We start from the raw sequence: 19,886 nt of genomic DNA, 5'->3' as shown, positions 1-19,886 counted from the left end.
ATAATCCAATAAAATGTATCGATGCAGAAGGCTCCTGTTTGAATTGATGAGTACAAATGGAAACAAAATTAAACAATGCATTGATGTTATTTAGAAATGTACTTGCATCCACACAACCTTTTGAAACCTTCAGTGAGTGCTATTGGGGCCCTTTAGCTTTCTCTGATGAATTATTTGAAAGTACTTGCATTGATTCAGGAAACCCTGGAACTGCCATCAGCCTGGACCTGCCCCTAATTTCAAGGTTCCCTCAAATTACATCAAAAGTCACAACTGACAAGTGAATCAGATCCTAATATCATTATTAATGACATGTACCAGAAGTGTCGGCGTTCAAACACAAAATGGGCCAATTTGTAAGCCTGCTTCTTAATTTTGCATATTGCACTGCATTCATAAATCAGCCTTTGTATACTGTATATTAGTAAGTGTCAACTGAAATAATTAATTGTGAATCTAGCAGCCTGCAAAGTTTGTCATTTTAAAAATGCTCAGTAAGTGTTTTACTCTGGAGTCCAGCAGTAGTGAGACAACCACATGGCAAACTGCCTGATTCACAATCAACAAGGGTCAATTAGTCCAGACATAATCTGAGTCGTTCATCTCTCCTCCACCTGCTGTCTGAACTCTCTGTACAACAGAAATGTAACAGTAGTAAAGTCACAGTCCTCTCTGGGTGTTATCTTGACACATTTGGTGAGTTGCCGCGCTACTCTGTGTGCCTTTAGACTTCAAGCAGGGGGTCATCCTGCTTGGCTTCTCTCTCCTTCCTCAATCTCTCAGTTACTGTTTTAGCCACCCCCTTTGCTCCCTGCAGTGCCAGACAGCCCCCCCCCCAGCCCCAATGGGAGTACCTACTGCAGAAATGTAGCATTCCTGCTCTGTGTCCTGCTCAGAGAGACCTTCCAACATTCTTGATACAATTATACACCTTTACACAAGAAAGTCTTGCAACAGATACTAAACTCTAGCATGTGAGTGAATCGAATGCAGTGGAGTGTCTGGTCTGCCTGTTCTTTCCAGGACACTGTAGGTTTCAGGATTTGACAGCAACATTCTTCGAACAGTGCAGATGTTGTCCATACCTTGTCTGTATCTTAGATATCCTACTGGGGAGGAATTAAAGGCAAAACGTGCGTTTCGCCTTTTCCTTTGGTCATCTGGTCACAGTGTGCAAACAATCTGAGACTTGTGCACACAACAAACAGTAGTGCACACAGAGAAAGCTGAGCAAAAATAATATTTTAATACTTTCAGATCCACCCACATCTCTGTGAGCAATTTTTGCATATATGGCAGAAAGGATATTAGAAGGAACCAAGTGGCAAGCCTTATTTCCTCCAATGGTGGCCTGAGACACCAGAGAAGTGAAGATACTGTACATTCATTTGCCATTAAACTGGTTGATATACTGTAGTCATTGCAAATTTAGTTTTATGACCACCTGCTCATAAATAGGGGCCCCAGAATGAATTCTTGAAGTATCATACAAATTGCTCAAAACTGAAAAAGAAATCCACTAAAGAAGTGCAGCCATATCCTCTACCTGGGTTAGATAAAAACCCATATATACACATATTTAGGTATTTACATAGTTAGTTAGTTACATAGTTAAATTGGGTTGAAAAGACAAAGTCCATCAAATTCAACCCCTCCAAATGAAAACCCAGCATCCATACACATACCCCTCCCTACTTTTAATTAAATTCTATATACCCATACCTATACTAACTATAGAGCTTAGTATCACAATAGCCTTTGATAATATGTCTGTCCAAAAAATCATCCAAGCCATTCTTAAAGGCATTAACTGAATCAGCCATCACCCTGCAGTGCATTCCACAACCTCACTGTCCTGACTGTGAAGAACCCCCTAAGTTGCTTCAAATGAAAGTTCTTTTCTTCTAGTCTAAAGGGGTGGCCTCTGGTACGGTGATCCACTTTATGGGTAAAAAGGTACCCTGCTATTTGTCTATAATGTCCTCTAATGCACTTGTAAAGTGTAATCATGTCCCCTCGCAAGCGCCTTTTTTCCAGAGAAAACAACCCCAACCTTGACAGTCTACCCTCATAATTTAAGTCTTCTATCCCTCTAACCAATTTAGTTGCTCTTTTATATCCCTCTTAAGGACTGGAGTCCAAAACAGCACTGCATACTCCAGATAAGACCTTACCAGGGACCTATAAAGAGGCATAATTATGTTTTCATCCCTTGATTTAATGCCCCTTTTTTATGCAAGACAGAACTTTATTTGCTTTAGTAGCCACAGAATGACACTGCCCAGAATTAGACAACGTGTTATCTACAAAGACCCCTAGATCCTTCTCATTTAAGGAAACTCCCAACACACTGCCATTTAGTGTATAACTTGCATTTATATTATTTTTGCCAAAGTGCATAACCTTGCATTTATCAACATTGAACCTCATTTTCCAGTTTGCTGCCCAGTTTTCCAACTTAGACAAATCACTCTGCAAAGTGGCAGCATCCTGCATGGAACCTATAGTTCTGCACAATTTAGTATCATCTGCAAAAATAGAAACAGTACTTTCAATGCCCACCTCCAGGTCATTAATAAACAAGTTGAAAAGCAAGGGACCTAGTACAGAGCCCTGCGGTACTCCACTAACAACACTGGTCCAATTAGAAAATGTTCCATTTACCACCACTCTTTGTAGTCTATCTTTTAGCCAGTTCTCTATCCAGGTACAAATACTATGTTCCAGGCCAACATTCCTTAATTTAACCAGTAACCTTTTGTGTGGCACTGTATCAAATGCTTTAGCAAAGTCTAAGTAAATCACATCCACTGCCATCCCAGTGTATGTGATCAGTGTATAACTTTTCCTTCTTGCTATCCTATATTATGTTAAAACAAGTGAAGCAAAACAACAGGCCCAGTCTGTATAGTACTGATAAGCAAAGGTATGTTATCTATTGCCATGTTTGTTTCCATATAAACTGATCCATATGACTGTTATTGGAAAGCTGTGAGAAGTCTTGCAGAAATGAATAAATGTAAAGTTATAAATGAAGAATCTTCCAGATATAATAATCATTGATATAATAACTTCATAGTTCTCCTTCTTTTGAGAAGACTCATGTTACCATCTCCACATTGCATATACACCTCGCAGCCAAAAGAGAGAACATGGGTGGTCTCTAACAATACAGGAACACCAATGCACACATATGAGAACTGCCCTATCATTAGCCCAACAGCAATGATGCTCCCACCTCCAAAATCCTTCCAGTAATTTAAGGGCGCTGGGTGTTTTAGTGTAAGGTCATGGCTGCAGGTTGGACATTGGACTGAATTATCATTTATATGTTGAATGATTTCCATCCATAATTTCTTGCCCAATTCAATAAGGGCACTCATTATTAGGGTTGTTTCTGCACATGCATATAGACAACAATCTGACTTCAAGCATGTCCTAGTTAGTTAAGACATGATATAACATAATTTTGTGTGCCGAATGCAAATGACGAAGATGTGCCGTGGCCTGGGTTAATTGCAAGATCCTCCTAGTTCAGGATATACTGTCTCTGTGGGGCCAGGACAATTGTCTGCCTGCTTGGTTCTTGGCCTGTCTGTATTCATGTTGTAATATTTACATTTAATTCAAATACTGTTAAATTCTGACCCTGATGTGCATTCGTAGTGTAAACTTCATCCTGTGGGATGTGTGGCTTTATATAGATAATCAATTTAAATTATTATACCCATTCATTAAGCTTGAAATAGTATCTACTTGTTTGCTTATATTTTTTATTACTAATTATTTTTCTCTGTGATAATTGTAATTTCATCTGCAAGAAGACAATATAATTTGACATTAGCTCATAATTAACAACTACAAGCCTTCCTTAAGATAACAAACTGGTGGAAGCCTTTTCCAGCAGCAGACAACTGCTAATAGAAAGCATACACCAACAAGAGATGCAAGTTGATGACAGATCAAACGTGATTTGCCATAATGGATGTTATCAATATAGCATATGGGCCTGGGTGATGATGCATTTAGATATACAGGCAGAGCAGCCTTATAAAGTTGATGGTATGGTCAAGGATAGTGACAGTTCTGTCTTCTTCCCATGTCTTATGCAGGATCTCTCCTAGCTTCTAACAAGCATGCTATCTAATTTCTCTCTATGAACTGCTTCATGTAACATTAATGAAGTCACACGACCTGTGTGTGAGAGCCAATAGGGGCCAGGGAAACCTGCACCTGATCTATTATTTGCAGCAGTCAAGTCACTTGGTGCGCCAGCTGGCAATTGGGAGGTTTTCTGTGCATTGCAGACATTGGGAGAGACTCAGTGGGCAACTGCAGCTTAAAAAGAACTGAACTATAAAAGCATATTCCAACTTCCCAGCATTAATATTAAACTCTGCACAGTGTGAGGCACTCTGCACACAGATATACTCTGTACACCTGAGGAGACTATCAATATTGCAAAAGGACTTTACATGAAAGAACTCTTTGTGAATTTGCATCCAACCCAGGAGAATAAACGGTAGTGTTACTTATTCCAGATCATCTACACCATCACTGTAGACCTCTTCTACCATGAGTCAGAATTTTTGGAAATTGTATAAATCAAAAGTTTTGCAGACATTCAATGCAGAACAAGAAGAAGAACCCAAGGAAGAGGTAAGGGGGAAGGGAGATTGAAGCAAAAGGTAAGAGGGAATGGGCAGAGTTTGCGTTCAGCTGGACTAGTGAAGAAGAACAGTGTTAGCACAATGCTGCAGCTGGAAAGCCCCAGGGGGAATTTAAGTTGGAACTGTGTAAGGGCAGAGACACACGTTGCGATTCACGGAGATTAGTCACCCTGCAACTTCAGGGCGACTAATCCCCCCAAACTGCCTCCCCTGCCATTTCCGCCGGCTAGAGTGAAAATCGCTGGCTGGATGGCATTTGGAGCAATACGTTTTCTGAAGTCAACTCACGAGGAAAAAGGATAAAAATCTCTCCTGTACCTAAACTGTAGAGATTTTCTTGAATAGATAAACAGTGAGAGTCAGACACACATTAGGCATGCAACAGAGAAGTGTTAAATATGATAAAGTAGCATTAGAGTGCAAGATGATTCCTCTTGATAACAACAATGTCTGTATAGATGTATCAGTGCCTTTGTAAGTATTATGATTCTGAATAACCAGGAGCGTAACTACAGAGGAAGCAGAGGGGAGCCCAGAAGGTATAAGAGGGCCTCATGAGACCCTTATTAACGAACAATTTCAATATATATTGGGGAAATAGGACATCCTGGGGGCCCTAAAATGTATTCGCTGTGGGGCCCAATAACATCTAGTTACACCACTGTGAATAACACTAGATTTTGATTCAAGCTAAGAACAGAAAAGAAAATACTTTCTCAAGTCACTATAAAACAAATTAAATATATCTATCTATCATCTATACACACATACCTGTATGTAGAGAAAGACATATCTATCTTTTTGATTAAAGGCTAATTTACATTAACATGATAGTATAATCTATATATTTGCTTATGAAACATACTACTGCTGCAATTTAAATTGCTATTGTCCCTAAAGGAGCGTTACATAGTGTGATATAGAGATAGAGGGACACTATAAGTATAAGGCAACGAAGACCAATTTAGTAGATAAAAGGTTCTAGTGTTAATGAGAAAAGAATCACTGAGTAATGCCTATGGAAGAGTGATAAAATTGAAAGGACAGCTTTAAAAAAAAAAAAAAAGAAGGGAAAGAATCAAAGGAAAAAGTACAATGTGGTACAATACAATGAGGTAGGGGGAGAACATGAAATGATATAATCCAGGGCAATTGTTTATATTACCTTTCTTTGCAGAGTGATACTGCGGAAATGATAGAAGAAAATCCTGAAGTGGAGGCCGAAGGGTTAAATATGTCCCAGCTCGCCCGCAAGGTATAGAATAACCACATTCACCTTATGTGTTTAACCATGTACAGCATCACATCATTTTGTAAAGCTGCTTGAGAGATCTCTTTACATGTTTGGAGCAACAGGTGTCTAGAATAGTCTTCACTAATGAGGGATACTTACTATAGCCTTAAATACAATAGTTGAATGAGTTGTTTATATGCAAAGATTATTTTCAGGCTTCACCTTTCTGAAAGCCTTTAACAGTAAAAACAGTATTTTTTGATCAATTTAACAAGACAGTTTTTTTATACAGAAATATGCCTAAAAGTATGTTTTCTGAACAGGTATTGGGCCTGTCTAGAATGTTCAGGTTTTCTGGATAAGGGGTTTTCTTACATTTGGATCTCCATACCTTAAGTCTGCTAAAAATAAACAATAAATAAACCCAATAGGATTGTTTTGCATTCAATAAGGATTCATTGTTAGTTGGGATCAGGTACAATGTACTGGGTTTTTTTTTTTATTACAGAGAAAAAGGAAATCATTTTGAAAAATCTGAATTATTTGATTAAAATGGAGTCTATGGGAGTTGACCATTCCATAATTCTGAGCTTTCTATATTATAATGGGCTGTAAAATATAGCCTTATAATACACAAGACCCATGAATATCCTGTAAATTATATCATTTACAACATTGCTTAGTGATGCCATCAGTTATTATTAGTGCTTAGTGATGTCATCGGTTATTAGCAGTGCTTAGTGATGTAATGTCTGTCACATTACTTATTAAAATGTGTGTATTATAACAAATAATGTACCCCTTGTTGAAGTCACCTCTGCGTTCCATGACCTGTATAAAAGTACAGGTACTTGGCCTTCAGCCTTTGCCTTTATATACATGGAATGCCTCAGTGACTTAAAATATTCTTATCTTTTACAGAAGGGGACACATTATTAGTGATGGGCGAATTTGCGCCGTTTCGCCTCGCCGAAAAATTTGCGAAATGGCGCCGGCATCAAGTTTTTGACGCCGGCGCCCGTTTTTGACGCAGGCGCCCGTTTTTTCGACGCCCACGCCCGTTTTTGACTCCGGCGCCGTTTTTTCGAAAAAAAAAATATGACGCCGAAACACCCAAATTTTCGCGGGCGTTTTGCGAATTTATTCGCTAGCGGATTTATTCGCCCATCACTACACATTATACCCTATATAATAAACACAATTTGTAGAGAAAAAAAAAAATCTAATTTTTCGATGGAGTTAAATGTCAGAATTAAAAAGTACTCCATCTTAAACATGCCGAGTTCGTGTAGAAGTCAACGGCAGATGTCCTATTTACAATTGAAAGATATCCTGATCTGTGCTGGATTTCGTTCAATAATCCGAAGATTTCAGGAGATAATCCGAAAAAGTCAACGTTTTCGGCGTTAAATCCAAGAAAAAGTTGATGTTTTCAGCGACAAAATTTTTTTCACGATTATATCGAGTCTTTTTCTGCACAAGAATTTTTTATGAAAATGTATTGATAAATCGGGGAGGAAAGTTTGTGCAGATTCGGTCGGAGTGGTTTTCATAAAATAGTGAGAAAATTCTGAACTTTGATAAATAAACCCCATTGTGTTTAGTGAGGTTGTTAGTTATAATCAGTACTTAGTGAATTCAGTTGTAGGGATGTAGCGAACGTCGGAAAAAAAGTTCGCGAACATATTCGCGAACTTGCGCAAAAATGCGAGCGGTTCGCGAACGGTTCGCGAACCCCATAGACTTCAATGGGAAGGCGAACTTTAACATCTAGAAAGCATTGCAGAAAATGATTAAGTGTTTAAGGTGCCACCTGGACAGGCATGCAGAGGGATTCAAGCAAAAATGTTTGAAAACTGCGTGTGTGCTTGAAGCGATAGGTAGGGGAGAGCGTGGATTCAGGGAAATGATTGATAGTAAGTTGCTGGCTGTAATCTGCTTGATACGCTCTGTATTGGGGACAGAAGTCTGAGTGATTTGAGGGACATTTTAGCTAGGTAAGCTTTGCTGGCTAGTAATCTACTGTTCTCTTTAAACATGCATACGTTGACCTTTAGGCATTGTTTGCCCAGGTTTTTTGGACGCGCACTAACACTGCCAAAAAAATTGCCATTATAATGCTGAAAAATAGTCATTTTCGCCATACGTTGACCTTGTAGACATTGTTTGCCAGTTTTTTGGTTGCAGCCACTGAAGCACAGTTGCCAGAAAAAATATGCCACATAAATGCTGAAAATAGTCATTTTTTGCCATATACGTTGAGTCAACGTATGGCAAAAAATGACTATTTTCAGCATTTATATGGCATATTTTTTCTGGCCTCTGTGCTTCAGTGGCTGTGGCCAAAAAAACTGGGCAAACAATGCCTACAAGGTCAACGTCGTTGACCTTGTAGGCATTGTTTGCCCAGTTTTTTTGGCCACAGCCACTGAAGCACAGAGGCCAGAAAAAATATGCCATATAAATGCTGAAAATAGTCATTTTTTTGGTCGCAGCCACTGAAGCACAGTTGCCAGAAAAATTATGCCATATAAATGCTGAAAATATAAATTTTTTTGGTTGCAGCCACTGAAGCACAGAGGCCAGAAAAATTATGCCATATAAATGCAGAAAATATGCATTTTTTTGGTCGCAGCCACTGAAGCACAGTTGACAGAAAAATTATGCCATATAAATGCTGAAAATATAAATTTTTTTGGTTGCAGCCACTGAAGCACAGAGGCCAGAAAAATTATGCCATATAAATGCAGAAAATATGCATTTTTTTGGTCGCAGCCACTGAAGCACAGTTGCCAGAAAAATTATGCCATATAAATGCTGAAAATAGTAATTTTTTTGGTTGCAGCCACTGAAGCACAGAGGCCAGAAAAATTATGCCATATAAATGCAGAAAATATGCATTTTTTTGGTCGCAGCCACTGAAGCACAGTTGACAGAAAAATTATGCCATATAAATGCTGAAAATATAAATTTTTTTGGTTGCAGCCACTGAAGCACAGAGGCCAGAAAAATTATGTCATATAAATGCAGAAAATAGGCATTTTTTTGGTCGCAGCCACTGAAGCACAGAGGCCAGAAAAAATTAAACCAGTAGGGTTTGCACCCTAGTTTGTAACGGTGGCGGAGGGAGGAGGAGGACGCTAAAGGACAGCTGTGTGTGGAGTCATGAGGCTTGAAGAGAAGGACAGCTGCATAGAAGTCAGAACAAGTCTTCCGGCGTGCAGTAACCCTCCGAGATCCACCCCTCATTCATTTTAATAAAGGTCAGGTAATCGACACTTTTGTGACCTAGGCGAGTTCTCTTCTCAGTTACAATCCCTCCTGCTGCACTGAAGGTCCTTTCTGAGAGCACACTTGAGGCTGGGCAAGACAAGAGGTTCATGGCAAATTGTGACAGCTCTGGCCACAGATCAAGCCTGCGCACCCAGTAGTCCAGGGGTTCATCGCTCCTCAGAGTGTCGATATCTGCAGTTAATGCCAGGTAGTCCGCTACCTGCCGGTCGAGGCGTTCTTTGAGGGTGGATCCAGAAGGGTTGTGGCGCTGCCTTGGACAGAAAAACATTTGCATGTCTGACGTTACAGACTGGCCAAAGGCTTTGTCCTTGCAGGTGTGCTCGTGGCAGGATTACTGGCACCTCTGCCCCTGGAATGTTGATGAGTTCCTGAAGTGACATCACCCTTAAAAGCATTGTACAACATGTTTTGCAGGCTGGTTTGTAAATGCCGCATCTTTTCGGACTTGTGGTATGTTGGTAACATTTCTGACACTTTATGCTTGTACCGAGGGTCTAGTAGCGTTGCGACCCAGTACAGGTCCTTCTCCTTAAGCCTCTTGATACGGGGTCCTTCAACAGGCATGACAGCATGAAAGACCCCATTCTCACAAGGTTGGATGCAGAGCTATCCATCTCCGCTTCCTCATTATCAAGGACTGCATCATCCACGGTCTCCTCCCCCCAGCCACGTACAAGACCAGGGGTCCCCAAAAGGTCACCACTAGCCCCCTGGGAAGCCTGCTCCTGTTGGTCCTCCTCCTCCTCCTCCACAAAGCCACCTTCCTCCTCTGACTCCACTTCTGGCACCTCTCCCTGCGTTGCAGCATGTGCCTGGGTTCGTTCTGGTGATTCCGACCAGAAATCGTGCGCTTCCAGCTCCTCGTCACGCTGGTCTACAGCCTCATCTGTCACTCGTCGCACGGCACGCTCCAGGAATAAAGCGAAGGGTATTAGGTCGCTGATGGTGCCTTCGGTGCGACTGACCATATTTGTCACCTCTTCAAAAGGTCGCATGAGCCTGCAGGCATCGCGCATAAGCACCCAGTAACGGGGGAAAAAAATCCCCAGCTGTGCAGATCCAGTCCTACCACCCAGTTCAAAAAGGTACTCGTTGACGGCCCTTTGTTGTTGCAGCAGACGTTCCAACATAAGGAGCGTTGAATTCCAGCGAGTCTGGCTGTCAGAAATCAAACGCCTGACTGGCATGTTGTAGCGCTGCTGAATGTCAGCAAGGCGTGCCATGGCTGTGTAGGAACGTCTGAAATGGGCCGACACCTTTCTGGACTGGGTGAGAACGTCCTGGAATCCTGGGTACTTGGAGACAAAACGTTGGACTATTAAATTTAACACATGTGCCATGCAGGGCACATGTGTTAAATTGCCTAGTCTCAACGCTGCCAACAGATTGCTTCCATTGTCACACACCACTTTTCCGATCTGCAGTTGGTGTGGGGTCAGCCACCGATCGGCCTGTGACTGCAGAGATGACAGGAGTACAGATCCGGTATGGTTTTTGCTTTCCAGGCACGTCATCCCCAAGACAGCGTGACAACGGCGTACCTGGCACGTCGAATAGCCTAGGGGAGCTGGGGGTGCACAGGTGTGGAGGAGGAGAAGGAGGACCCAGCAGCAGAGTAAGAAGAAGAAGAAGACGAGGTAGAGAGCGATGGAGGAGTAGAGGTGGTGGCAGAACCGCGTGCAATCCGTGGCGGTGACACCAACTCCACTGTTGTTGTTGAGCTACCCATTCCCTGCTTCCCAGCCATTACCAAGTTCACCCAGTGGGCAGTGTAGGTGACATACCTGCCCTGACCATGCTTGGAGGACCATGCGTCAGTAGTCATATGGACCTTTGGCCCAACACTAAGTGACAGAGATGCGGTAACTTGGCTCTGCACATGTTGGTACAGGTGTGGTATTCCCTTTTTAGAAAAAAAATTGCGGCTGGGTACCTTCCACTGCGGTGTCCCAATTGCTACAAATTTGCGGAAGGCCTCAGAGTCCACCAGCTGGTATGGTAAAAGCTGGCGGGCTAAGAGTGCAGACAAGCCAGCTGTCAGACGCCGGGCAAGGGGGTGACAGTCAGACATTGGCTTCTTACGCTCAAACATGGCCTTCACAGAAACTTGGCTGGTGGCAGATGACTGGGAATGGGAACAGGTGGTCAAGGTGGAAGGCGGAGTGGAGGGTGGTTCAGACGGGTCAAGGAGAGCAGAGGTAGAGCAGTAAGATGCTGGACCAGAAGGAGTGTGGCTTTTAGTTTGCCTGTTGCCTTTGAGGTGTTGCTCCCAAAGTGCTTTGTGCTTGCCGCTCATGTGCCTTCGCATAGAAGTTGTACCTATGTGGCTGTTGGGCTTACCAAGGCTCAGTTTCTGACTGCACTCATTGCAAATTACAATGCTTTTGTCAGAGGCACACACATTAAAAAAATCCCACACTGCTGACTTTTTGGAAGTGTGCGATCTGGCGGTAACAGTAGAAGTTGGCGGAGTTGGCGGTATTGGCGGCAATGGCGGGTGCGTTGGCCGGCTGAACACAGGTGCCGATACATGTTGTTGCCCTACTGATCCCTGCGGGCTGTCCTCCCTGCTTCTTCTAAGTCTTATTCTCCTACTGCCTCTCTGACTCTCCGTCTCTCCATCTGAACTACCCTCCTCTTGCTCTCTTCTACTAGGCACCCACAAAACATCAATCTCCTCATCATCATTCTCCTCAGATGCATCAATTTCTTCTGACACATCACAGAAGGAAGCAGCAGCGGGGACCTCCTCCTCATCACTCATTATGTCCATCTCTATCGTGTTCTCTGCCAGAATTAAATCTGGTGTAAGGTCCTCATCTCCTTCATCTTCTTCTGGCAATAATGGTTGCGCATTACTCAGTTCAAGAAACTCATGGGAAAATAACTCCTCTGACCCAGTGAAGAAGGGCACCGGTGGTGGAGGAAGTGTTACGTGGGGTGGCCATAGCAGTGGAGGATGAGGAGGATGTTGTGGTAAAGTTAGAAACGGTAGAGGATGGGGTGTGCTGTGTAAGCCAGTCAACTACCTCTTCAGCATTTTGGGAGTTCAGGGTCATTGGCTTTTTAAAACTGGGCAATTTGCTAGGGCCACAGGATTGCATAGCAGCACGGCCCCTAGCACGGCCTCTGCGTGGCGGCCTGCCTTTGCCTGGCATTATTTTTAAAAAAACAACAACAACAACAAAACTCAGTTGGTTTTTCTGGAAACGATAATACACACAGCTAGATGGCGGGTTGAAGAAAACACTGTGCAAATAATGCCTACAAAGTCAACGTATACACTACTACAGCGGTGGATACGGATTACGTAAAATATATGAATGCTGCTTGAAAAAAAGTAACTCAAGTGGTTTTTCTAGAGACGATAATATTATCAATATTTAGACAAAATGTGAACAAGGTCACACAGCTCGATGGCGGGTTGAAGAAAACAGTGTGCAAATAATGCCTACAAGGTCAACGTATACACTACTACAGCGGTGGATACGGATTACGTAAAATATATGAATGCTGCTTGAAAAAAAGTAACTCAAGTGGTTTTTCTAGAGACGATAATATTATCAATATTTAGACAAAATGTGAACAAGCTCACACAGCTCGATGGCGGGTTGAAGAAAACAGTGTGCAAATAATGCCTACAAGGTCAACGTATACACTACTACAGCGGTGGATACGGATTACGTAAAATATATGAATGCTGCTTGAAAAAGTGACTCCGGTGTTTTTCTGGAGACGGTAATATTATGGATATTTAGACAGAATGGGAACAAGGTCACACAGCTCGATGGCGGGTTGAAGAAAACAGTGTGCAAATAATGCCTACAAGGCAACGTATACACTACTACAGCGGTGGATACGGATTACGTAAAATATATTATGGCTGCTTGAAAAAAGTGACTCCGGTGTTTTTTCTGGAGACGGTAATATTATGGATATTTAGACAGAATGTGAACAAGGTCACACAGCTCGATGGGGGGTTGAAGAAAACAGTGTGCAAATAATGCCTACAAGGCCAACGTATACACTACTACAGCGGTGGATACGGATTACGTAAAATATATGAATGCTGCTTAAAAAAAAGTGACTCCGGTGTTTTTTCTGGAGACGGTAATATTATGGATATTTAGACAGAATGGGAACAAGGTCACACAGCTCGATGGCGGGTTGAAGAAAACAGTGTGCAAATAATGCTACAAGGCAACGTATACACTACTACAGCGGTGGATACGGATTACGTAAAATATATTATGGCTGCTTGAAAAAAGTGACTCCGGTGTTTTTTCTGGAGACGGTAATATTATGGATATTTAGACAGAATGTGAACAAGGTCACACAGCTCGATGGCGGGTTGAAGAAAACAGTGTGCAAATAATGCCTACAAGGCCAACGTATACACTACTACAGCGGTGGATACGGGATTACGTAAAATATATTATGGCTGCTTGAAAAAGTGACTCCGGTGTTTTTTCTGGAGACGGTAATATTATGGATATTTAGACAGAATGGGACAAGGTCACACAGCTCGATGGCGGTTGAAGAAACAGTGTGCAAAAAATGCCTACAAGGCCAACGTATACACTACTACAGCGGTGGATACGGATTACGTAAAATATATTATGGCTGCTTGAAAAAAAGTGACTCCGGTGTTTTTCTGGAGACGGTAATATTATGGATATTTAGACAGAATGTGAACAAGGTCACACAGCTCGATGGCGGGTTGAAGAAAACAGTGTGCAAATAATGCCTACAAGGCCAACGTATACACTACTACAGCGGTGGATACGGATTACGTAAAATATATGAATGCTGCTTGAAAAAAGTGACTCCGGTGTTTTTTCTGGAGACGGTAATATTATGGATATTTAGACAGAATGGGAACAAGGTCACACAGCTCGATGGCGGGTTGAAGAAAACAGTGTGCAAATAATGCCTAAAAGGGCCCAACGTATACACTACTACAGCGGTGGATACGGATTACGTAAAATATATGAATGCTGCTTGAAAAAAGTGACTCCGGTGTTTTTTCTGGAGACGGTAATATTATGGATATTTAGACAGAATGGGAACAAGGTCACACAGCTTCGATGGCGGGTTTGAAGAAAACAGTGTGCAAATAATGCCTACAAGGCCAACGTATACACTACTACAGCGGTGGATACGGATTACGTAAAATATGAATGCTGCTTGAAAAAAGTGACTCCGGTGTTTTTTCTGGAGACGGTAATATTATGGATATTTAGACAGAATGTGAACAAGGTCACACAGCTCGATGGCGGGTTTGAAGAAAACAGTGTGCAAATAATGCCTACAAGGCCAACGTATACACTACTACAGCGGTGGATACGGATTACTTTAAAAATTATTATGGCTGCTTGAAAAAAGTGACTCCGGTGTTTTTTCTGGAGACGGTAATATTATGGATATTTAGACAGAATGTGAACAAGGTCACACAGCTCGATGGCGGTTGAAGAAAACAGTGTGCAAATAATGCCTACAGGGCAAATAATGCCTAAAAGGTCAACTTATACACTACTACAGCGGTAGTAAAATAAAAAAAGTAAAATAAAAAAAAAATGAATATTAAAAAAAAAAAATTAAAGTTGGTGCTGCTGAACTACTAGGAGCAGCAGATTAGCACACCAGTCCACTCCCCAACACTGCTAGACTAATAGCACTGGCTCTTATAGTAGTAGTAGTAGTAGTAGTAGTAAAACAACAAAAAAATAAATAAAAGCAGTCCTTACAAGGACTACTGTTATTGCAGCAGTCAGCAGATGAGATCAGAAGCAGGACAGCTGCCCACTGCAGCTACATACAGAGCACTGCAGTAGAAGGTAGATTACTAGCCAGCAAAGCTACCTAAGCTTAAATGTCCCTCAAACCCCTGCAGACTTCTGTCCCTCCAATAACAGAGCAGTATCAAAACGATTACTAGCCAGCAAACTTTCAACTGTCCCCGAAATCACTAACAGGCAGCAGCTCTCTCCCTACACTATCTCTTCAGCACACACAGGCAGAGTGAAAAAACGCTGCAGGGCTTCGGTTTTTATAGGGAAGGGAGTGGTCCAGGGGAGAGCTTCCTGATTGGCTGCCATGTACCTGCTGGTCTGGGTGAGAGGGCAAAAAAAAGCGCCAACAGTGGCGAACCAAAATGGCGAACGTCGCGCGACGTTCGCGAACTTCCGGCGAGCGCGAACACCCGATGTTCGCGCGAACAAGTTCGCCGGCGAACAGTTCGCGACATCTCTATTCAGTTGTATTGCTTGTATCCCCTTTGGTAAAATATGAAGACCTTTAACAATGAAACCCTATAGCTTAGCTTTGATCTCAAAATACACTCCTTCATGCAACCAATGCTCTGCTTCTGTCATTTCCCTTTCTTTTCATCTCTTCACTTCACCCCTGTCCTGAATGCAAGACTTCTCAGAAATGTCTTCACACAGAGCATCAGTAAAAATATTTAAATTTATTTTATTCGTCTTTTTTTCATTATCTTAAAATAACATAAAGCGAACACAAAGACTACGCTTGACTTGTTTTGTGACTATCGCTACTTCCTCATAAGCAGTATGCCTGTTCCAATAATTCCATGTTATGACCTATCATACTCTCCCATTCTTTCCCAACTTATCATAAAGAAGTGCCAATTGTTTTCTTCATCCTTGTGTTTCAAATGTTCCCTAACTACTTGTGTATGACAACTACAGAACTTTCTCTGCAAATTGGTTTTATTGTGCCATAAACACAACATGTTTTGAGGTTACCATCTTTATCAAATTTTCCCTAAACCTTTAGATTGTAAGCTCCTGTGGGCAGGGCCCTCTGGTCCTATTTGTATTCTGTTACCCTTGTTTGTCATATTGTGTTGTTATTTTTGTACAGGTATGTGATTCATTATCCGGAAACCCGTTATCTAGAAAGCTCCGAATTACAGAATGCCCGCCTCTCACAGACTCCATTTTATCCAAATAATCCATTTTTTTAATGATTTCCTTTTTCTCTGTAATAATAAAACAGTAGCTTGTACTTGATCCCAACTAAGATATAATTAATCCTTATTGGAAACAAAACCAGACTATTAGGTTTATTTAATGTTTACATGATTTTCTAGTAGACTTAAGGTATGAAGATCCAAATTACAGAAAGATCTGTTATCCGGAAAACTCCAGGTCCCAAGCATTCTGGATAACATGTCCCACACCTGTATATTATTGTAAGACTTCTGTTTGCTATGAATTATATAGAGCACTGCATAGCCTGCTGGTACTATATTAATAAATGATGATATTGTTCCTTATATAGTTCGATATTTCTCTTGGCTTGTGATTTTTCAGAAATGATATCAGAAATCCGATAAAATCTAAGAACACAAGGAAGAAACTGACCAACTACCCACTGACTCACTACATCTAAATGGCTCTCATAGATTACAATAGATATCGTTTTTGTAATGCAGGTGTATTGAACTAAGCTGAGCAAAGCTTGTTCTGGTCTCTATAAACTCAGATATATTGACATCACAAACAAGATCTTTAGCCAGAACTTTTTGCTTTAACTCTACAGCACCATGCTTAGCAAATTTCTCAGAATTTTTATGTGTGAATTTTTAGCCGTAAACTTGGAGGGGTCATAATATTTATCCACATATAGCCTGCCAGGTTCGCTAAAAGGGTAAATTGCCAGTGGGAGGGCAGGGGGCAGTGGTGTAACTAGATATTAATGGGCCCACAGCAAATTATTTTTCAGGCCCCAAAATGTCTGGTTGTTGACCTGTTTTACCAATACTTACTGAAATTCTATATAAATGAATGTCTCATGGGGCCCCTATACCTCCTGGCCCCCCTGCAGCCGCAGGGTCTGCTTCCTCTGTAGTTACGGCCCTAGCAGGGGGATATCTTGAGTGAAAGTGCATGCTGCACAGGTCTGGTGTCATAGGACAACTCTCATGCACATAAACTTCAATATAATAATGCAGGCAAAGAAGAAATAGTCAGCACTTAAGTAGACATAAAGCCCTCGACCAATAATATGGGAGCAGATACATGACAAAATCAGGATAAAGCAATGACAAAGATTAAAATAACCATTCTGTAGAACTCTTCCAGCTAATTAACAAAAGGATCTGTTATATTTACAGGATGGTTCTGTCAAAAGTTATACCACATGAAACATCTGCTGTTCCCCCCCCCCCAGTCCTGGTGATCCCTGAGCATATGCCACTTTTGCTCATTTATTGACCCTGCTATGATTAAAAAGGCTGCAAACTAAGGTCATCCACATAGTGGCCCCTTATACAAGGGAGGGTAATAATAATAAAAACATTCACATACATGTTTTGGGTGGCCATGTGCAAGACAACATACAAGGATGTCTTTAATTATTTAAATATTTGTTAAATGTTAGCTAATTTGTACATCCATGTTACTTTTTATCACCAACATTAAATTTAATTATAACCAAACTTAATCAAAGCTTACTGAGGCATCCATCATTTCAGGGTGAACTAGGGTCTGTCTGTCATAAGTAGAGTCTTCCCCATTAGGGAATCATAAGCTGCTGCTGGCAGGCAAGGAATAACTCAATACAACTATTGTACAGTATATATCCAGGTCTTTTTTTCCGCCATACCAATCTCTCACTCTAATATCTCACTGCAAACTCCACTACTAGAACTACATGATGTTCACAGTTTATGCTATTGATCCAGGCTACTGTAAATGTGACATGTGGCATTCAGACAGCGCTGCTCCTGCCATGAGGCAAACTGAGAAGCTTAACTTAGCTGGCACTTTATCAGGGTAGCCACCTTCAGAGTGCAGATTGCATCGTTTCAGGCGCACAGTTCAAAAACAGCATCAGCATCCTATTTGCTAGGCACAAGTCATAAATGACTATGCTGTATTCATAAATAGGTCTTCTAGTCTTTTTGGTAGTTGAAGTTCATCCAGTGCCTACAGATAATACATGAGGTGACCAGTATCCTAGAGAGTAGGAAGAAACTCTTCCCAAGAAGGTTTAAAAGCAGTAGTGGAATATTTATCTTTTGAAAGCAGATCAAAATTCAAGATTTTCCATAGTCAATTTAATCAGCATGGGCTGTGAAATTATTTTGCTAATAGTTTTCTGTATAGGAACATAGTCAACTGCAGACAAGAATATTTTGTATAGTTATAGTAATGTCTAGGAAATGAAAAATTCACATCTGTGTGATTGATGATGTACATACAGTGTAGCATTTTAAAGAATTTTGTAGATCTATGATAGGGATCTCAGCCATAGGAAGAAAATAGAATTCATGACACCTATTAGGGTATTGAAGAAAGGAAAATATTTCCTAAATTGTATTTATTCTTCACTTGTCCTTAGATGAAGAATACAAGTAATAGGCAGGGGAAGGCACTTAGGAGCCCCCTAAATTTCTTCGGGAGCAGCAAGAAACACAGACCATAGCAGGGCCCTGTACTTACCACTTACTATGGCAGATTGTAAGGATAGGGCTGGCCTCTGCCCACCAAAGCTGTGCTCTGCACCATGTGCCAATTTTTTAAAATCTGGTTCGCCTTGCAAAGTGCAGTCAGACCCTGTCCAAACATGCTCTCTGTACTTTTGCCATGCGCTCACACTTCTTCATAGCGTCATAGTAAATGAAATCCCAATTGTGTTATAGTACATGCTAGGGTTTTGGCAAGGGTATACTGCATATAATAATTTACATTTCACTGACACATCATTTAATTATTTTTGATTGTGTTCTGTTTGGGCTTTAGTAATAGCATTGCAACATCTAACCATCCACAGGTTCAAGGTGCACTGGGCTGGAGAAGTGTTGCTTCCATTTTCAGTAAAGAAGAAGAACAGCAACCAGAGCAAGTAGAAGAACAGTGAGTATACATTAAGAAATCAAGCTCTATGATAGGAAATATGTTTTACGTCACCCTCCAATCTCTTGCAGATCTCCTGACGATCAGCCCAGAGACAACCCACCTCCAAAGCGTTCCTCGGCACTATGGGATGTGTTTGCTAATAGATGGCAGCAGAGCTCTGCTGAACGATCAGAGGCAAGGGGTGTCCTGGCAGAACCTCCAGAAGAACCCAATGAAATCCAGCAGCCAGAGGAAACGCCCTTTAGGTGGGGGTTTCTTACCAGCAAAATAGCTGAGCTAAGGAGCAAGAACAATTAAAAACCCTGGCCCGGAAAACCCCCATAACTATGAACTCCTGAGGAGTCACTTCAGCCATTCCCTCAAGCTGCTGAGAGAATAAATTCTGCCTTGGAGAGTTTTATCAGCTTAGTCTTCCTCCAAGAGGTTACATGACTTAAAATGCTCAGCAAATGGCTGTGCAATTTGATTCCTCACTTAACTAAACACCTTTGACTCACATTTAAATATATTCTGTTCTGCAAATTCATGATCCGTCCTCAATGATATCTGGTACTCATTTTGTTTGAGGTACATGGGCAGGACACAAGTGACTTTCTTTTCTGATGTGTATTGCTTTGTTGTGCATTCCAGGCTCTGAAGTAAAATACTGTTCCCAAAACTATGAGTGATACCTTCTCTGGGAGGGACTGGTAAAAAATAAAAAAGGGTAGGAAGGTGGCCCCCTGGAACACCCCTTGCTTAAGTGTTATTCAGAACCTGTAAACTGGGGACTCAGAGACCCTAGAGCTCTGTACTTACTTA

At 41.5% G+C, this 19,886-nt stretch overlaps 1 protein-coding gene across 1 annotated transcript; it reads left to right on the top strand.

The window, feature by feature from the left end:
- The first annotated feature begins 4,241 nt into the window (after nt 1-4,241).
- LOC121400561 (uncharacterized protein C1orf232-like) lies at nt 4,242-19,397 on the top strand. The gene is made up of 4 exons (XM_041583899.1): nt 4,242-4,659; nt 5,848-5,925; nt 19,000-19,082; nt 19,154-19,397. Exons 1-4 carry the CDS (start codon nt 4,576-4,578, stop codon nt 19,380-19,382), a joined length of 474 nt encoding a protein of 157 aa, XP_041439833.1. The 5' UTR covers nt 4,242-4,575; the 3' UTR covers nt 19,383-19,397.
- The last annotated feature ends 489 nt before the right edge of the window (nt 19,398-19,886 follow it).

The sequence above is a fragment of the Xenopus laevis genome, chromosome 2S (assembly GCF_017654675.1).
Source record: "Xenopus laevis strain J_2021 chromosome 2S, Xenopus_laevis_v10.1, whole genome shotgun sequence".
In the NCBI taxonomy this organism is placed as follows: Eukaryota; Metazoa; Chordata; class Amphibia; order Anura; family Pipidae; genus Xenopus; species Xenopus laevis.
Note: the sequence above shows the minus strand (reverse complement) of the source record. Positions and strands in the feature narration are given on the sequence as shown.

Excerpts from the sequence above, each read along its gene's own strand:
- LOC121400561 (XM_041583899.1), top strand. The coding sequence starts at position 4,576 with ATGAGTCAGAATTTTTGGAAATTGTATAAATCAAAAGTTTTGCAGACA. Across the intron at positions 5,926-18,999 it reads TGTCCCAGCTCGCCCGCAAG|GTTCAAGGTGCACTGGGCTG; the intron begins GTATAGAATAAC and ends AACCATCCACAG. Across the intron at positions 19,083-19,153 it reads CCAGAGCAAGTAGAAGAACA|ATCTCCTGACGATCAGCCCA; the intron begins GTGAGTATACAT and ends AATCTCTTGCAG.